General features: G+C 52.7%; 8 protein-coding genes across 8 annotated transcripts; 2 read left to right on the plus strand and 6 right to left on the minus strand.

Moving 5' to 3' along the window:
- Positions 1-802: 802 nt before the first annotated feature.
- J4E83_004090 (uncharacterized protein) lies at positions 803-2394 on the minus strand (the record flags this gene model as incomplete). Its single annotated transcript, XM_049331021.1, has 2 exons — positions 803-933; positions 1029-2394. The coding sequence occupies 2 exons, from the start codon at positions 2392-2394 to the stop codon at positions 803-805; spliced, it is 1497 nt and encodes a 498-aa protein (XP_049189567.1).
- Positions 2395-2993: 599 nt separating this feature from the next.
- J4E83_004091 (uncharacterized protein) lies at positions 2994-3949 on the minus strand (the record flags this gene model as incomplete). Its single annotated transcript, XM_049331022.1, has 2 exons — positions 2994-3315; positions 3363-3949. 2 exons carry the CDS (start codon positions 3947-3949, stop codon positions 2994-2996), a joined length of 909 nt encoding a protein of 302 aa, XP_049189568.1.
- A 394-nt stretch (positions 3950-4343) lies between these two features.
- Positions 4344-5383, plus strand: J4E83_004092 (uncharacterized protein; the record flags this gene model as incomplete). Its single annotated transcript, XM_049331023.1, has 2 exons — positions 4344-4575; positions 5067-5383. The coding sequence occupies 2 exons, from the start codon at positions 4344-4346 to the stop codon at positions 5381-5383; spliced, it is 549 nt and encodes a 182-aa protein (XP_049189569.1).
- Positions 5384-6915: 1532 nt separating this feature from the next.
- J4E83_004093 (uncharacterized protein) lies at positions 6916-9282 on the minus strand (the record flags this gene model as incomplete). Its single annotated transcript, XM_049331024.1, has 2 exons — positions 6916-9095; positions 9144-9282. 2 exons carry the CDS (start codon positions 9280-9282, stop codon positions 6916-6918), a joined length of 2319 nt encoding a protein of 772 aa, XP_049189570.1.
- Positions 9283-11895: 2613 nt separating this feature from the next.
- Positions 11896-12641, minus strand: J4E83_004094 (uncharacterized protein; the record flags this gene model as incomplete). Its single annotated transcript, XM_049331025.1, has 2 exons — positions 11896-12358; positions 12406-12641. 2 exons carry the CDS (start codon positions 12639-12641, stop codon positions 11896-11898), a joined length of 699 nt encoding a protein of 232 aa, XP_049189571.1.
- A 761-nt stretch (positions 12642-13402) lies between these two features.
- J4E83_004095 (uncharacterized protein) lies at positions 13403-14427 on the minus strand (the record flags this gene model as incomplete). The annotated part of the gene is made up of 3 exons (XM_049331026.1): positions 13403-13604; positions 13653-13715; positions 13763-14427. 3 exons carry the CDS (start codon positions 14425-14427, stop codon positions 13403-13405), a joined length of 930 nt encoding a protein of 309 aa, XP_049189572.1.
- Positions 14428-15308: 881 nt separating this feature from the next.
- J4E83_004096 (uncharacterized protein) lies at positions 15309-15945 on the minus strand (the record flags this gene model as incomplete). The annotated part of the gene is made up of 2 exons (XM_049331027.1): positions 15309-15857; positions 15931-15945. 2 exons carry the CDS (start codon positions 15943-15945, stop codon positions 15309-15311), a joined length of 564 nt encoding a protein of 187 aa, XP_049189573.1.
- Positions 15946-16911: 966 nt separating this feature from the next.
- Positions 16912-17448, plus strand: J4E83_004097 (uncharacterized protein; the record flags this gene model as incomplete). Its single annotated transcript, XM_049331028.1, has 2 exons — positions 16912-17123; positions 17172-17448. 2 exons carry the CDS (start codon positions 16912-16914, stop codon positions 17446-17448), a joined length of 489 nt encoding a protein of 162 aa, XP_049189574.1.
- Positions 17449-17994: the final 546 nt, after the last annotated feature.

Consider the following 17994-nt stretch of genomic DNA (forward strand, 5'->3'; position numbering starts at 1 on the left):
AAGAACGGCTTTCTCGTCAATCCAAATTGCCAAGCCGGTGTCGCCATTCTCGACACAAGACTGCTTAAGGAATCGTCAGCCAATGAGCCTTTGAGAACGTGTAACTTCGCGACCGGCACGCCATCGTACCTCGAAGAAGCCTCTAAGAAGTTTCAATTTGGGAACACCATCACTACCTCGCCCCAAAAGCTATCTACCAGCATTCGATCTTTGATTCCTGGAAAACGGAAGGTCGTACTAGTGGGCCACGGGGTGATGAGTGATGTCTTCGCCTTGAAAGCACTGGGCTTCCAGTTCCCCACCAGACTGTTAGCGCTTCTGGATACTTCGCAAGTAGCTAAAGAGATATCGAACTGCTGGTCTGGATCTTTGGGAGACTTGTTGAGGGAACTGGGGTGTCCACATAGCAAGCTTCACTGCGCTGGAAATGACGCAAACTATACTTTGAAGGCGCTCCTTCTCCTGGCTGCTAAGAGGCTGGAGAGACAAAGTGGAAAAAGAAATACTGTGGATATGCTTCGACGGATCGGGCGACAAGAACTACCATACTGGGTGGATGCGCAGGGAAAGCATCAGTAGGGCGATAGAACGAAGGGGGGGCACCAAAATTGACTCTCATGCGACACAGTATTAGGAACACAACATACAATTTGTGCTGAGTTATATGACAGGAAAGATGGCTTTGGAGGTGAAAAGGGGATTTTCGGTTGATGGAAACGATCGTGCTCATGAGTTGTCACGTCCTAGGTTGTTTTTGCACACCTACATTTAGCGAGGTTGGCAATAATGTATACATGTGTATCTAGGGAGTCAACGCTCTCGGTTCTACAGCAAAGAGCTTGTTGAAGATGTTCTGTGGGTCGTACTTGGCCTTCAGATCTTGCAAACGTTCGTAGTTGTTGCCAAAGACGTCTCTGGACTTCTCTTCATACTCTGTTTAGGCGTTAGCATACCGTTGCTTGCATGAGGATATTTTTCCCCCATTCGCGTTATATGAGTGAGGAGTGCACGCTTTGGAGAGTACTTACGGTCGTAGTTCCCATACACCATTGTCGCACCATGACTGCCTCTCTTGCCAATCCAACCATCGTTACTCGCCCCTGACTCAGCGCCACCACGCTGAAGTTCGTTCTTGAACAGCAGCGCAACATCCCTCGACCACTGCCTACACTTCTGATCGTTGCCCTGATCCCACCACAAAGGCGCAACAGCCGCATTAAAGTGTCTTCCGCGGTTCGCAAAGGCCATGTCAGAGTTGGTGATTTCAACAATCTTCGTCGGGTCTAGTAGCTCCCACATAACCTGGGAGCCGACTGCATCGGAAGTGTGGTCAGTAAACTTGGCATATGCCTCCAAGACGGATACAACGAAGTCGCCACGAACAGGAAGCTCGAACCCGGCTCCTTTGATAGAGACACGCGCACCGATGGGTAGATCCATGAGTTTGTTTGCCTTGGCGTAGGGCATCATTGCCATGGTACTCATCAAAGGTTCCAATCCAACGATATCCTTGAATAGCTCTTTGCCGTCTTCTTCCGAGCCATGGTAGATCGCGGCTACGAAGAACAGGACCTGACCACCAGCAGGTGGAGGCCTGACGAAACCGAAAGCACTCGCAGCTTTCCCCGTAGCTTTTGTATTGCCATCTGCGTTTGGCGTGAAGATATCGTTACATGCTTCCACAGCTTTCTTGATGATATCTGGCGTTGGTGGAAACATCATGAAGCCAGCCCACAGATCGCCTGTCTCATGGGTGCGGAATACAAACTCAATGCCGACACCAAAGTTCTGTCCCGCGCCGCGCAGAGCCCAAAACAGGTCTGGATGCTCATCGGTAGAGGCTTTGACGATACTGCCGTCCGCCAATACGACAGTGCATGAAATGAGGTTGTCAACAACCAGTCCGTGTTTGACTGTGAGCCAGCCGAAGCCGCCGCCGAACGTGAGACCGCCGACGCCGGTATCTGAGACGGTGCCACCGACTGCTGCAAGACCGTACGGTGCGAGAGCTTCGTCAACATCACCCCAAACGGCACCTCCGCCGACTTTGATTGTTCTTCCCTCAACGTCGACATCGGTAGTACGCATATGTGTATTCAAGTCGATGAGTAGTCCGCCGTCCGTTGACGATGCGCCAGCAGTCGAGTGACCACCTCCTTTGACGGCGAGATCGAGATTGTGTTCGGAAGCATACTTGAGGGTGATTGAGATTGCTTCTGCCGATCTGGGTATCAGGCATGCTCCCGCTGGCTTCACAGCAGCGCTTGACCATCGGTGAATGGATTTTGTGTATGCCTCAGTTTCCTTTGGTGTCACTAACTGGGCATCTGTATCTCTCAGTAATTCGCGAAGTTCCGCGATGTCTGCTTCGTTGATCGGGCGTTTCGTAGCCATCGCGTAGAGAGTAGTATAGTGACGATTAGAAGGGACGAAGGACAAATGTTATGACGGATACTTGGAGATATAGGGCTTCGAACGCTTGGTCCAACCTTGAGTAGACGAAGACGTGACAAAGCGGGGTCTACATTGGGGCGTAAGCTTACCACGTCGTTGACCGTCAGCAACGTAGGAACATGGCGAATAGCTGTCACCGATACCTCGGCAGAGGTAAGGCCTACCATCGTCGGCCGTGTTGACAGGGAGCTCGACTGTATAACTGATATCGGTCTGACCGTTCATTGGAGACGCCATGCGGTTGTCAGAACCCACCCATGGCGATCAGCTCGACCACATGTACACTACAGCCCATAAGGTCCCAGTTCCGAGCCCCATTTCGCACGGTTTCAGTAGACTCTCGTCAAGATCTATTGTCGTCTTTGTTCTGGGCCCGGCATGTGCGTCAGAATATGTAAGCTGGTTAAGCGCGTAGCGCTCGAATCTTGAATAGCTGCAGTACCTCTCATCTGCTTCTGCATAATGTCCAGAGTCCGTCATACAAACAAGCAGCTGTAAGCTGAGTATAACAGTATCCAATGAAACCTGAAGCGCTTCGTTCAAGACCATGTCGCCTTCCATCCTCCCTTGTAGCCCTTCTTGTGAAGCTCGACTGGACTTAACTCGCGCCCATCACCCCATACAGCTTCATACGGTACGATCCTCACAGATCCATCTCCTGCGTGTGCAAAGCGGCAATGTTCGTCCTTGCAGGTGCCTTTGTTGTAGTACTTGCACGCGACTCGCTGGCAGCCCCTGCTAATACCTCGCATCGAACAGTTCTTGCATCGAGCTCCGCCATCGCATTCCCAGTTGTGGCGCATGCACTGGCTGCAGTGTGCGAAGCGTTCAGATTTGGCTTTGAGGTGCGCAGGAACGGATCTAGACAGAGTTAGCCATGTAAGTGATGAGGGGTATCGTGTACTAACGCAGCGGCTTTGACAGCGACGGCTTCGTTGGATGGTTTTGCGTTGGATTGAAGGGCGAGCGCTTCCTTCGCGGCTTTGGCTAGCTTGGCTGGCAACTGCGCCCTCTCATCCTCGAGTTTCTTGACCACAGCATCGTGCGCGTCATGAATGACCTTGAGCTCCTGGTCCTTGGCATACAGTTCACTCCAAAGTAGCTGCATAGCTTGAGTAAGTTCCTGGATCTCTGTCGTATGCTCGCCGCGCGTCTTCTCAAATAGCATGTGGAAGGCGTCAATCGTAGTCTGCAGCTCTTCCTTCTCCCGCGTGAGACCATCGACCTGGATACGGATTTCAAGCTTTAGATGCCACATATCCTTCTCGTGGTCCAAATTCGCCCTCTCTAGCTTTTCCTGTGCTTCTTTTCTCATGAGATCCTTCTCCTTTGAATGTTCCATAAACAATCTGTACTCTTCAGGTAAACAGCTCTCACGTGCTGCCGGCTCGTTCTCCTTGCGTGTGGTCGGCGGGTTGTTCGTGCCATCGTCTTCCATCTGTCTCGGCAACACGTGCTGGCTTGATGGCGTTACGAGGGCATCGCGCTCAGCCATGATTGGCAACTGAAGGAGAGTTAGCTGTGCTGATACAGTCAATTGTGTGACTGCGCGGCGAGGTTCGGTGGTGGCTGTTCAGTGTTGTAGCTCAGACTGGCCACGAGTATTTCGTACTGGGCGCACCTTCACCTGTGCGGCCCTACGCGTAAGCGAGCAAACAACAAACAACAGTCGGTGAAACTGAAAGAGACTTAGGTCGCGCATTGATAATTTAAGACCATGGTCCACTCTCCTCCGCCACCACCTTTGCCATCTAACGTCTTCCGCGGCCGTTCTTGCCAGCAACCACCCAGCAGCACCTTCTCCATACGGCTCAAAATCAAGGTATCCCTCTCCTTCTCACCCGATGTGAACGACGTCACTAACAGTTAGCCCTAAGCTCAGCGCCACCATGTCTCTCCCCCAAAGCCCAGTCGATCCAGTCGCTCGCCTCGAAGCAGAACTCGCGCAAGAGAAAGCCGCTCATGCGCGCACGAACAAAAAGCTCGAAGCCATTACTCATCTCCACGCCAATCAGGCCATTACTATCAGTTCCCAGATCGGCATCATCAGGTCGCAGATCCAGAGGCATCCCGAAGATATTGCGGACATCCAGGTAGAAGCCAGGAAAGCGGAGGACGAGCGTCAGCGCAGGACTTCGGAGGTGAATGCGATGGGAAATGGGCCGTAGAGAGCGAGGCGGAGTTTTGAGAAAAATTCTCAACGGCTATGCGCATTATCTCATGGGATATATGTAGCGAGTTGACGTAGGAGCCCAAGTTGGGCTCGTCAACTCGCGGGGATGACACAGTATAATAGCAACGGCCTAAATCAATCTACAAACATATACTGGGTGTCGCGCTGCAATCTTGAGAATTTGAGCACCATCCTGAAGGATTGCGGTTCAGTGCATGAACGCCAGTGACACACCTCACGCGACAAAGCTACCCGCTTTCGTAGGATGTTGGTTGGCTAGCGTGTTAGCGCAGCGTTGCGACTCTCGGTTCCACGGTTCTTTGGCGCATTCACTTACTCATCTCTCTTCTATCGTCCTCGCCATATCCAATTTTACCGATTTCATCAAAACGTAATCGCACGATGGACCGTAACGAAACAGAAACTACCGGCTACATAGCGCCAAAGCCAGTCACATCCGAGGAGGGCAGCCTCGACCACGTTCTAGACATTCTGGAATCGCATCAACATCCTTTCCTATTCGTTGGATGCGCGGCACAGCGATGGATGGGGTCTGCCGGAACCATGACACGTGTATGCGAGATTCTCATCCGCCACAACACGCTGAAAGCCGTCGCATCGGATCTTTTAGCCACGTCAAGATGGACACTCAACGAAGATCCAGAAGATATTTTTGACAATGACACAGTATCGAATTGCGACGCCGATATCGTTCTCCGGCGAACATCCATCGAAAACCAAGACGAATTCCGCTAATCAGCTCTTTGGTCCGACGCCGCATACCATCTCGACATAGATAGCTGCATTACTATCGAAGTCCCCGACGTGTACTGTTGGCAGCCTATACTCGTAGAAGAGACTTGGCATCCAGCTCTGCACCGAGAGGATGGATGGTGGTATGGTCCTCGTGTGCATCCAGATACGAAGGTGCCAAATTCGGCCATCTTTTTCCCCGGCCTTCCGCGCGGCAAAAGCGCAAGCCACCCAAGTCCCATTTTGGTCCCGAATCTTACGACCTATCTTGACTCACTGACATACCATGCCATCCACTACAAGACTACAAAACCGGGTCTCTGGGCTGTGTCGTTATGGGTCCTGGAGAATTTGACGAGATATCTGTATCTGGAGCTAGACCATCAACAGCTACCGCTACTGATTGAGCTAGAAGAGTATGAGTTCATGGAAGCTTATCTCGGGAGATATGTGAGAAAGCCAAGGTTTGTTTTTCGTAGGGACGAGAAGGGAGAGTTTGAGGCAACCAGGGTGAGGGAGTGGGATCCTAAAAGCTTACCAGAGTGGTGTTGGACGAACCCGTGGACAAGTAGGGATTGATAGACGAAATCTGATAGCCCTTGAGGCTGCGCGCTTACAAGGATAGTTCATTTGTTATTACTCAATAGACACCATAACTTGTGCCGTGTGTGTGCCTATAGGGAAAATAGAAAGGTAAGCCGTCACCGCCAACGATCCGAAGACGCGCCTCGGCATACTCAACACGAGAAGATAACTGCATGCCGATGAGAAGCCTGTGGCGAATGTCGAGGATGTAGGTAGGAAGGATAGTGCGGTATGCGCTTGCACTCAGCCATCATGCTAACGGCACGTGACTTCCTGCCACTTGGGCGCTAAGAAGTTTTGAGCCGAGAGTGACGTCACTCTGGGTATCATCGACTTGTGCCTTTTCCCAGGACCATCCAGCATACAGCCCGTGATCGGCCGCGTACATCGGACATCGTATTTCGTACAACTGGTTTTCGAGGCAACGCATTCCAAGGTTTGCAGCGTTTGTTGTAGCGAGAATCGCAATACCTAGGTATGCATGGCCAACCCTCAATGCCTGCCCCTACGCAGGAGGTAATGGAGATACTAATCACGCAAAGCATATTTGATGGAGAGCTGTCAAGATGTGTCAAAGTGGTTACTAAACGCTTGAGGAAGGTTTGATTTGTCTGCGTGATTACTCACATGATCTGAGACGTAGCTTCACGACAATCGGGCCTACCATGATAAAGTGCTTATGGTAAAAGGAAGAGGCATCGTAATCTTCATGCCGCTTATCGGCCCTCAGCACAATCAGTTTCTCCCGAGATGCCTCCAAGCTTTGATCTAGCATAGTCCTTCTGCGGCAGTTCAGGAAGATGGTCACAATGTGCTGGATGCTCATATGAATGGTTCTGAGAGATATAATTACGATTAACATGATATGCTAAACGAGTCTCTATTCTACAACAACTCGCACCTTCGGGTATCATCCTCTCATCAACTCAATTAAAACTACATGATCGGATCTATAGCGGAGGAGCGTTGGGGTCCATCATGCACTGATCGACACGCATAAGCTGCTTGCCAGTAGCCTTGGCGATCTGAATGAACTCCCGAAGGTAGCTGACAGTGCTAGGGTAAAGGTAGTGGAGAACCACAAGGTTACCACCCTTGTCGACGTCACGCTGGAAAGCAACCTTCTGCTGCTCAGGGGTGTCGGTCTCAGCCCACAACCAATCCTCGACATCGACGCTCCAGTTGACAATCTTGGCGGTGTTGCCGACGGCCTTTGTGAGACGCGAGCGCATGCGGGCACCCTCGGTACCGAAGGGAGGACGGAAGTAGGTGGAGGTCAAGCCGTTGAATTGCGACTTCATAGCCTTGACGTCCTCGTTGTACTCCCAGTCAATGGATGCGTAGTCGGGGAGACCTTCCATCTTAGGGTGAGTGAAGGAGTGGAGGGCGAGCTGGTGACCCGCTGACATCATCTCCTTGTAGACGTTGGTCAGGTTGGTGGAGGCGTCGAGAAGGGGAGCGCCGACGGTGAAGAAGGTCACCTTGACGTCCTCCTCGCGGATGATCTTGAGGACTTCCTGGGCGAGGTCGGGTTGACCGTCGTCGATGGCGAAAGCGAAGGAGTTGGGGCGCTTGCAAGCGAAGACTAGGTCACCAGTCTCGTCCTTCTTGGGAATGGTGGTACCGGCGGGGACGGAAGAGACGATCTCGATAACAGAGAGGGTGACGGACTCGCTGCTGTGGAAACCCTTGAGGGCGAAGCCGACGACGCGGGAGAGGTTGATGTTGAAGTGGCTGATGGGGATGTAGATGTGTCCGTTCTTGGCGTAGCGGCCGGCCTCAGCGGAATCCCAAGTCTCAGGGAAGGGAGCGATCTCGGTGTTGCACTGGCTGTTGTGTTGCTGGAAAGCGACAGTGAAGGCAGTGGTACCGGTGTAAGCGATGTGGAGGTAAGATCCCTTGTACTTAGTGAAGTCGGCACAGCCACCAGACACCTGGGTGTAGTAGGAGTAGTCGGCGTCGGGGGACTTGATGGTGAGCTTGCCGCCAGCGTACTGGAGAGACATGCCCTCGTCACCACCGTGCCAGTTGCCCATGGCGTTGGTGTTGGCGTTGGCGAACTTGTCAATCACAAGGCCGGTAGCTGATGGGTTGCTAGGAGCGGGAACGGTAGCAGAGGCGCCGGGGTCGGCAGAGGTAGGAGGCACAACGTATTCTCCAGAGTTCCCGCAGTAGAAGGCCATGGGACCGAAGGAAGTGGTACCAGAGAATCCGGAAAAGAGGATAGTGGTAAGCTTCTCGGTGTTGAGGCCGGCGAACTTGCTGAAGGGAATGGTGTACAGCTTCTCAGTTCCATCGAAAGTCCATCCAAGGTCAGTTGCGGACGCGTAGGTGGACTTGGGGTTGGTCGCGTCACAGTTGTCCGAAGAGTCGAGCTGAACGGACAGGGTTGCGCCCTTAGGAGCCTTGATGCGAAGAGAAATACCGGTGTACTTGTTCTTCTTCGCGTCGACGCAGGGGAACTGGGTGTAGAAGTACGAGTCGGCCTTGGGAACGAACTCGACGTGGTTAGTAGACGGCTTTCCAACGGTGATGGAAGCCATGGAAGCGTCATCAGAGGTAGGGTATCCCATGGCGTTGTAGAACAAGAAAGTCAGACGCGATTGGGAAATCCAGTCATCGATCAACAAAGGAGAGCAGGTTCCAGCTGAGGCCGTGGGAGACGAGATTGTTGTCATGGTGCTGCGGACCGAGGAGCTCGAGGTGGTAGCCACCTTGGTTGCGGAGACGGAGGTGCTGCCACCAGCACTGCTGCCGCAACCAAAGGCGATGTTGCTCATCTGCCATGTGGCGGTGGTGGAAGAGAATCCAGCCCAAACGAAACCGGTAACAGCATTGGCGTTGGCACCGGAGAACTGAGACAGAGGGATGTTGATGGTCTGAGTGCTGCCAGTCAATCCAGAGATCGAAACGTACTTGGAAGAGTAAGTCGTAGCTGAGCAGCTGGTCTTGGTCTGGATCTCGAGGGTCGCGGAGCCACCGGCAGGCCCCTTCATCTGGAAGCTGATGGAGTTGTATCCATTGGAGCTGGCTGCCTGGCAAGGAAAGGTCTCGTAAAAGTAGGAACCTGACTTGGGCTTGAAAGACAGGACACCGCCGCTGGCCGAGATCGAGGACATGGATCCATCATCTGCGCTGGTTAGCCTTTCTTCTTGTGCAGGGCTTCAACAAAACCTACCACTGGTCCACTCGCCCAAGCTGTTCTGGTTGGAGGTCTGCTTGGAGAAATCGTCGATCTTGAGGGGTGCGCTGCAGGCTGCGTTGACAGTCTGGCTGGCAAGTCCGGCCAGAAGGCCTATTAGAGTAGTAACACGCATGTTAAGCGTAATAAAGCGAGTGTGTTGCAAAAGCGAATGTACGGAAGTCTATGACTTCCAAGAGTGATGAGTCTCTGCACCCCGAGTTGACGGTAAGGGCGATGAGTGACAGGCGATAACTCGTGAAGATCTCCCCAGGCGCAGACTCTCCCTAGATATATCTTTTTCCCCGACGCAGCGGCGCGAGACCTGACACGAGCGAGATTAGTCTAGTGGCCTCGGCATGCACGTCTTCGCGCAGCAGCCCTGTCGCTTGTACTATAGTAGGGCCACACGGTCTATTTCGGGTCAGCAGAACCTGGGCGTTGGTAGATCACCGGAGCGCTTGTGCTGTATCAAGGATAGGTCGGCTTACTATTCGGCTCGGGGAGCGGCTAGGACATGGCGACCCCTGAACTCGATACATCGTTTTCTAGGCGTTTGTGGAGCACGGCGTCCCATTGTATGGTAATCATCGCTACTCATGGTGGGTATACACTGTCATGACCGGTCAACGGTGCGACCCCCGTTTCTTTGCGATGTTTGTGCTGCGGCGTTGATGGTGTAGGTTATTGCTATGACGTCCATGGTCTATGAGGCAGAGCTCCAGAAACTCTCCGCGCATTGAATTTGGTTCGAGCTCGGCTGAAACAACCAAGTTTACTGCAATTCTAGTCTGCGCATCAGGCTCAACGCAACGAAAGACATCCTCCAAGATACGAAGGCCAATACTTGGCCTCGCGAAGAGTGCGAAGGGGTACTTGGCCATGAGCTATGCCGAGTGTGCCGTGCAAAGACAGCAGCGGGGTTGAGTGATGATAGTTTGCTGGTGGCTGCAGGAACCGAGAGACGGCGCGCGCCACCTCAGGAAGAAAAGGAACTACGCCCTACGCAAACGAGTCTTGCCACGGCAGTGGTAGAGCCTGCAGCTCGGGTCAATCGACAGAACCAAAGAAAATCCACGAGAAAAGGAACAGTTTTCGCGGTTCTAGACCATGATGCAGGCAACGTTGCGGATCTTTGTAGATTCTACAACTTCAAGCGGTGGTGTCAGTTGCAGTCAGCACGGCATGACATGAAAGTAAAATGGCCTGAGGATGCATATACGAAGTGGGACAGCGCACAGTTTTTTTCCTGTTGTGGTGGGATGCACCGGTGATGCTTGTAGGATGGGGTTCATGCCGCTTGCTGCGAGTCGGAAGCACGGCGGAGATTGACGGCACTCGAAGAAGTCAGGCCTGCAGGTGCCATCTTCACCCCAACACTCCACGCTCTCGCAACACAACATTTGCACCATGCCTGCCAGTACTGAGTATAGGACGCGATGCCCAAATTGCCGCTGGATTCCGCACCTGAATGCTGACCATGTGGCGTTGCAGCTGCAATCTCCCCCTCGGTTCCCCTGCCAAGGCGTCGCGCCATCCAGCCGCTCCGGATTGTTTCGCGTTTAACAGACACGCCTCGAAGCAGTTAGCACTGGAGATATCGGAATCACGCCGGGATATGTCTTGGCTTTACATGACTAGTGTTTGCTTTTCGGACGGTAGCTGGGCGGAGAGACTACCGCTCCACTCGCTGCACTTGCAAGGCTGGCGCGCTCCGACAGCACCGACCATAACGAATCTTCATCTCGATCTGCGATCCGTAGTTCACCCGGTCATTGCTCTCTAGGCAACCTCACATGTCCTGTCAATGATGTTGACATATCGGAGGCTTCCTTCCATCTTCCGTGTACATGGACAGCTCGACAGCAACCGCAATAGCCAGCAACAGGATATGGTCATGTGTGTGGCTGTCCGGACGTTCGCCGGCTTATCAGTTGGAATATACACGTAATGGGCAAGGTGACTCCCATGCATCAGCTGCGCCGTACAGCAATAAATTCTCCTATTTTCTTTCCCGGCTCATCACATCTTGGCACAGGGATGCATGTGGTGGGCTTCAGATTTTCGACCTCAGTCGTTATTCAATTGAGAGGTGTGGGAGGGTGCAGGCGAATAGAAGAGTCGGACAATGCAAGAATGGGTTCGGCTTCGTCGCAACTACAGACTCCAAGTCATCAATGCCCTGCATACGGTCTCGCGTCACGTACTCAACTTCTTTCCTTGTCGGAAAGAATACCGTCCCTCGCGCAATGAACTTCACAGCAATGGGAGATCAGACGCTTATGATGGAAACTGTATGACGGAACAAACTAAGTTAGGAAGTTTCCTGCCGTGAACGCCGTTGATGCTACCTGGGTATCGTCGCCATCCCTCATCTATCTACCAGCACTCTGGAATGCAGGCTGGATTATACATTCACCGTCCGTCTCATCCTTCGATGTATCCAGTCCACGTAGAAGCAACAATGCGTTCCACTCAAGTCTCAATCATCCTTGTGGAGACGTCCGCATGCACCGCCATAGCAAGATGCTGCAGGACGAACGAACAAGTGGCAACGAGGACGTGTACATTCGGCGCCATTGCGAGTGCACTCGGCGCAGCTGTCGCGGGTGCTATCGCAGGGCAGACCATTGGAGGCACAGTGCTTGCACTTGATGACGCGGTTGTATGAGCTCGAAGAGCCATCACCGAAGCTACTACGGCACTCGGGTTAGCGTATGCCTTCACCGTGATATGAAAGGTCAGTGGCTTACCTGGTACCTTGCGCGCCGATTGCGATTGCAATGGGGGCGACAGCAACCGTACGCGGAGGCATGGCGACCTCGGTTGAAGGGACAGCAACTGCAGCTGGCGCGGCAGCAGCAGGCTGCGCTATACCGCTGGTCTGCATAGTCATACTCTCCAGTCGCAGCTGCAGCTGCGCCACTTTCCGCTCCTGTGCTATCGCATCGCTGATGGCCGCTTGCTTCTGAGCCTCCAGCTTGACCTTCAAGTCCCTGACCTTCTCTTCTCCGTCCTTCACTGCCTCCTTCGCTGCCTCCTTCGCTTTCTCCAGGTCCACGATCAAGGCAGTCCTAGCGTCCTGTAGGCGCTCATTCGCAGTGTTGGAGAGCGACAGGTGGTACGTGAGACGACTGATGCGATATTTGTCGTCCGAACGTTCTTCCTCGGCAGTGAGTTGCTCGCCCATGTCGGCGTTGCTTGACGGATCGCTAGATGTTGTCAGTCAAAGTACATTGGAAATAGCCTGAGTACTTACGGAGATGGCGCCCTTGATTCGCTCAGAGAAAGAAGGTAGCCGAGCTCTTCAGTGTTGTTCTCGAAGAACATGTCCCGCATCATGGTAGGCGCTGGGTAATCGTCCTCGTAGTAGTCGGCGTCTTCCTCGTCGCCGTACTCGTTATCGGGACGGTCAGTTTCGCCGCCTACTTCATGCATCTCTGTGTCCTCATGGACGCTGTCCTGGACGTTGTTGACTGCGCGCTGGTCGGCCATGTTCGTGAGCAGAAACTTTCGCTCAATTTATGGTGAAGAGATGCGGGGTCAAGCCAGGGCGGGTTTTCCAGAGATATCTGAAAACCTACGCTAGGCAGACGCGAGCTATCTAGGTAGAATGCGGCTAAGCAGTGGGGCTACGCTTGGCTAGTCGAAGTGAAGGTGAAAGTGCGTCCATCTCGCGTGGTTCAAATTCTTATGTACAAAGGAAAAAGATACAAGATGTATATCATTCTGATTATCTTTGCTGTCCAGATTGTCTGAGATGGCGTTACATGACACGTTGTCACACTTAAGGATTGCAGTCAATGGACCAGAGATGGACGGACTACACGAAACACATAGAGTTATCGCAACACAAAGGAAAGGTATAAACGCTATGTTTGATAGCGCACATCGAACTTCACAACAAAGTGAGAGTACCAGAACAGTTTAAGGCCATCAAAGGAGACGAAAGGTCTAAAGTGAAAGGGACGACAAGGCTGATGACCATCCCAATCGTAGTTTCTCCTCTCCTGACCGGCCCTTCTATCTATCGCAAACCAGTATAAAGCCTCTAGAACCTCTTCCACTCGTCTGGGCGACGCGGTAACTCAGAGCCTGTCAATTTCGGGGGAATAGAAGCGGGACCGACAACCTGGGTGATGTGCGTTTGAGGTATCAAAGAAGCTTCGGGAAATCCATCATCGGGGTGAGCCAATCCACAGTTCATCTTAAGACACACTCCCTGCAGAGGCAGACGTGCTTTGTCAGTATAGGTCTCAGATGCATTTAGTACGGTCCGAACTGACCTCATCGTAGTTGTTGCATTTCATGCGTATGCAGGGAGATCCTCGGGACGCGCAAGCCGGGCAAGTGTGGCTGTTGTCACAGTGACGGATCGTCTTGTTGCGGAAACATTCGACGCAGGCAACAATCTTTTCCTTGCGGCGTTTCGGGAGTGTGAACGTGTTCTGGGTTTCTCTAGCACTCATTAGCAAGGTGGTCAGACTGAGGGTATTGAAGTCGTACTCAGCCCCTTCAAGCTCTCCTAAACGGCGCTTCTTGACCACGCTCTGGACGGGTGCGGTCAATCTAGATTGAATCAGTAGACGAAGGCTAAATCGTAGATGCAGACTTACGCGATCTCCGAGTTGGACTCCGCATTGGGCAAGACAAGCTTCGCTTCGTACTCGTTGCGCATAGTCATCTCGAACTCCGCATTGGGCAAGACAAGCTTCGCTTCGTACTCGTTGCGCATAGTCATCTCGAACTCCGCCTTGGACAAGACAAGCTTCTCTTCGTACTCGTTGCGCATATCCTTCTCGAACTCCGCCTTGGACAAGACAAGCTTCTCTTCGTACTCACCGCGCACCTCAATCTTCTGATCCTCCAGATTCTTGACACAAGTCCTCAACTCTGCGCACTCACCCTCAGCCTTCGCGAGCTTGTGTTCTGCAGCTATCGCCTGACCAAGAAGATCTGCACAGCGCTGGTGGGCGTCTGCAGCTGTGAGGCGCGCGGGGGTGTCGGACTCTTCTGCCTCCTTGAGACGCTTCGCGATATCGTCTGCCTTGTACTCTTCGATCTCCCGATTGGCAGTGAAGATAGTGGAGCGCTGGTCGCGGTTCTCCGCGTTCAATCGGTTGACCTCCGCGTTCAATCGGTTGACCTCCTGGTGAGCAGCTCGAAGATCTTCGCGAAGCTTCGCGATCGCAACCTCATGTGCCTGGGCTACTGGAAGGATGTCTATCAGGGTGGTGATGTTGATGTCGGTATCACTTGCGTCTCCGATGCTGTTGGCCATGGTGTTGGCTGACCGTTGCTGATACAACCGGCTGGGTAGGTGTTCACTGCTGGGGTTGGGTCACTACCTAGGTAGAAAGATTGTGAGCAGAGTGAGCGGGCGGCCGGCAGATAGCGGAATGACTCACTGCACTAAGAAGGCTTATTGCCTATTTCGATATTTTCAAAGCGCTCACTCACCGTCACCGTCCCCGGTCCGTCAGTGACCGTAGCGTTGGATATCACGTGACGTTAGCGCGCCAAGCCGCTCGGTCAATATACAATCTCGCCTGGTCCCTCCAAGCTTTCTCTTTCTTCAACGACTCGCGCCGCCTTTTCCACAATTGATTAGCTTGAGAGCGCACTGTGATCGCATTCTATGTGACGCAGTGTGACCCTCCCTCGAACAGGTACCCCTTACGAAGTACGCGGACTTTGGGGGCTTCGTTTGTTGAGCTGACGGTTGTGCGTTGAGCTTGCTTTCAGTGATTCTTTTTGGACGCTGGAACAAGCTCGCTATCGAGATCAATGCATTGATCCAAGGTCCGACAACCGAAGACGATGTACTCACCGCGGCGCGTTTTGATTCACTGACACGCTTGAAGGGCGTCGAGATTAGTGCAACTCACGGCGTTGATGGCTTGTCCACGGCGTTGATGGTTGCATGGTCTTGAATGCCTTTCCTTCGGGCGCAGGTCTATGGCTCCGGTGGTCGGGCTTGAGCCAGCTTGCGTTACGATAGGATCGAACTGGGGGCTAGTGTCTTTTCATCGAACTATCTTCTTTATGAAGACACTTGAGGAAGAGATTTGAACTCATCAAATGGTTTTCGCGAGTGCTAGGATACCTAGGTTTTGCCCAACATGATGCGCTATGCGTCATTACTATGTGAGTGCAGTGAGCTCATCCTTGTTTCACACCATCAACCCACACATCCACCGCCTCGTCGTAAAAGCACATATACCCCGCAATCGGTGCGCTCTCACTAGTCGGGTATCGATAGTACCAAACAAGATCCCGATACAGCTTGCCACCAACGCTGATGTGGTAGTACTCCGCGCGACCCTTGTACGGACACAAAGTCAGTGTGTCACTCGGTGTGAGGTACTCCCAGTTCACGCTCGTGGGCGGCATATAGTGCCTTGTTCTGAGTGTTGTCTCGAGAAGGAATAATGGGCTTGAGCTTTCGGCAAGTGTGACGCCATCGATGGCTATCCTAACGTTTCGAGAAGATGGTAAGATGTCGATGCGCTTGTAGGGATCTTTGGGATGGCCGTAAATCTCCATGTCCTCTTCGAACCATTGATCAATCGCTCGGAAGTCAACCTTTACCAGATCTTTGAGCTTGCCGGTATTGAAGATGAGGATGCGATTGCTGCTGCGATTGCCGACTGTAAGACTCGCTAGATGTGCGCCGCCATCTGTCCCGTCCACGGCGGAGCCTCGCGATAGCTTGGCGTGAGGGGTGAAGCTGGAAATTGGTACGAAGAACCTTTGGTGTTCAGCATGACGAAAGCATTCTCACGAGGAGGAGGTTCATACTGTGGGTAACGCAACTCCAGTTCCCAAACGTGGTTCGCGTTTAGTGTGTCGAATGCATACTTTCCATTGAGAAGGCCTCGTACACGGCGTGCCGTATGTTCTATTCTGCATGGCCCATCGCGAACGAGTTTCTGTGCCAGTCGTACTAGACTGCGTTTGTCAGCTTATCCTCACTAGACATTGTGCGAAGCTTGTGTGGACGCAACTCGCTAGTGCTTGCCATCCTGAGTGTCTTTTTTATTAAGTTGGGTTTGCGGCAACTTTTCGAGATGAACCGATCTCGAATAATGCTGAGGAGATGTCGTGCACACATGTGGAGAGAGATGTCAACTGGTGATGATGTAGGCTACCTTAGTACCGGAAGCGGGGCCGTCCTGATTGGCAGGAATAGCCGGAAGCTTACCAACCACACAACCACACAACCACAATGAAGACACCATCTCTACTAATCACAAAGATACAGTCTACAACCAAGTACATGGTATCTGCTTGCACATTCGGAGCCACCCCAGGAGGATCTCAGCGGATCCTTAACACAAAACACTTACTCCAAAGGTCGCCGCGGCATACCGCGTGTCGTTCGTCCACGATCGACGACTAGGTGATACCTTGGCCTTGCGGTCTACATGAGAGATCGTGAGCACGATGAGGCGCCCTGCCATTCCTGAAGTCGCCGCGCCTGATCGCCACAAGCGATGCTTATCTTGACGGCAATGCTCACCCGGTAACCTCAAGATGATAATCGCCAGGGGTGGTGTGGCCAAGTGGAGACTACCTAGGTATTCACGAAGGCACGTGACTCTATGAATACAGGCACCGCACCCGGTCACTCACCGCGCGAGCTAGTGTAGCCTAGTAGCGCTTGGACCCACTTCCCATGTCTGCCTTGCGACAACAGTTTGTCTTTCTCACTCCAACTGTCGCAATTTCATCGATTTCGTCTCTGTTCAAGATCATCATCACTATGTCCGGCTCGCACTCCCCTCCACGCGCTCGACCGGCTTCGCCGCGACGTGCACCATCGGCCTCGCCAGCTCAGCCCGACTCCCCGCATGCAGACGCCTGCGAGTTCGAGGACTTGAGCGTTCCAGACCCCAAGGCCACCCACGAGGAGAAGGTTCGCTTTTACCTCGCCCAGCTGGATCTACCAGACGGTTTTCTGTTCGGGCAAGACGAGTAAGTACCCCCTGTAGTCCTGTACTACGGTCATGTCTAACCATATAGCTCGCTTCTCAACGCCGACGAGCTACGCGCTAAGTTAGGAGAGCTCAGGCGTAGAGGTCGCGCTATGCGTGTCTGGCGCAAGGACATCGAGAGCGTGGCCCGCGAAGAACGTGCGAGGAATGACGCCACGGAAGTCCGTCGAGACGCTCTTTCGACAGAGCTCGCTAGGCTCCAGGAGGAGCTCGCTCAGGCTAAAGCTGAACTCGCTCAGGGTAAAGCTGAAATGGATGAGAAACTACATGCTCTTCTCGACTCGGTGTTTGGCGCTCTCCCCTAAAAACAGTGAGACAACCACTTTGTAAGTTCAGCTTCCCATCTATTACAGGACGATCTCACTAACGAATAAGGGTGCTCACCAAGGCGGCAAATTAGACGGATGATGAAGGATAAGTAAATCCGCGTGTATCAATACAGGAAACTTTGGATGTACAGGGAGTGAGTAGACATGTTGATGGCGCCGCTATGAGGCAACACTGTCGCCGTAAACCTCGACAAATAAAACGATGTGTCCGCAAAAGCTTACGTTGCATGTGAACCTGGTATACTAATGATTCAATATCGCACTCATCATCTGTTATGCGGGTTGGAGCGACGAAGGGATTTCGCGTATCCTGATGGTTCCTTGGCACAGTATCTGACGTCAGTGGCTAATAATCAACTCATCCCATATCTGAAATGCGAGAACTACCTTCCACGTATCAAGTAAAGATGTATTCACCTTCCTCAAGTCTCGCCGCTAGGGAAAGGTACTCAATGAAAATGGTCCATCCCGCGATGCATACTCATGGCTGACACCAGAGCTGCAGGCGACCGGAGATGAACA

This window comes from Alternaria metachromatica (genome assembly GCF_023757995.1).
Source record: "Alternaria metachromatica strain BMP 0045 chromosome Unknown scaffold_7, whole genome shotgun sequence".
Classification (NCBI taxonomy): Eukaryota; Fungi; Ascomycota; class Dothideomycetes; order Pleosporales; family Pleosporaceae; genus Alternaria; species Alternaria metachromatica.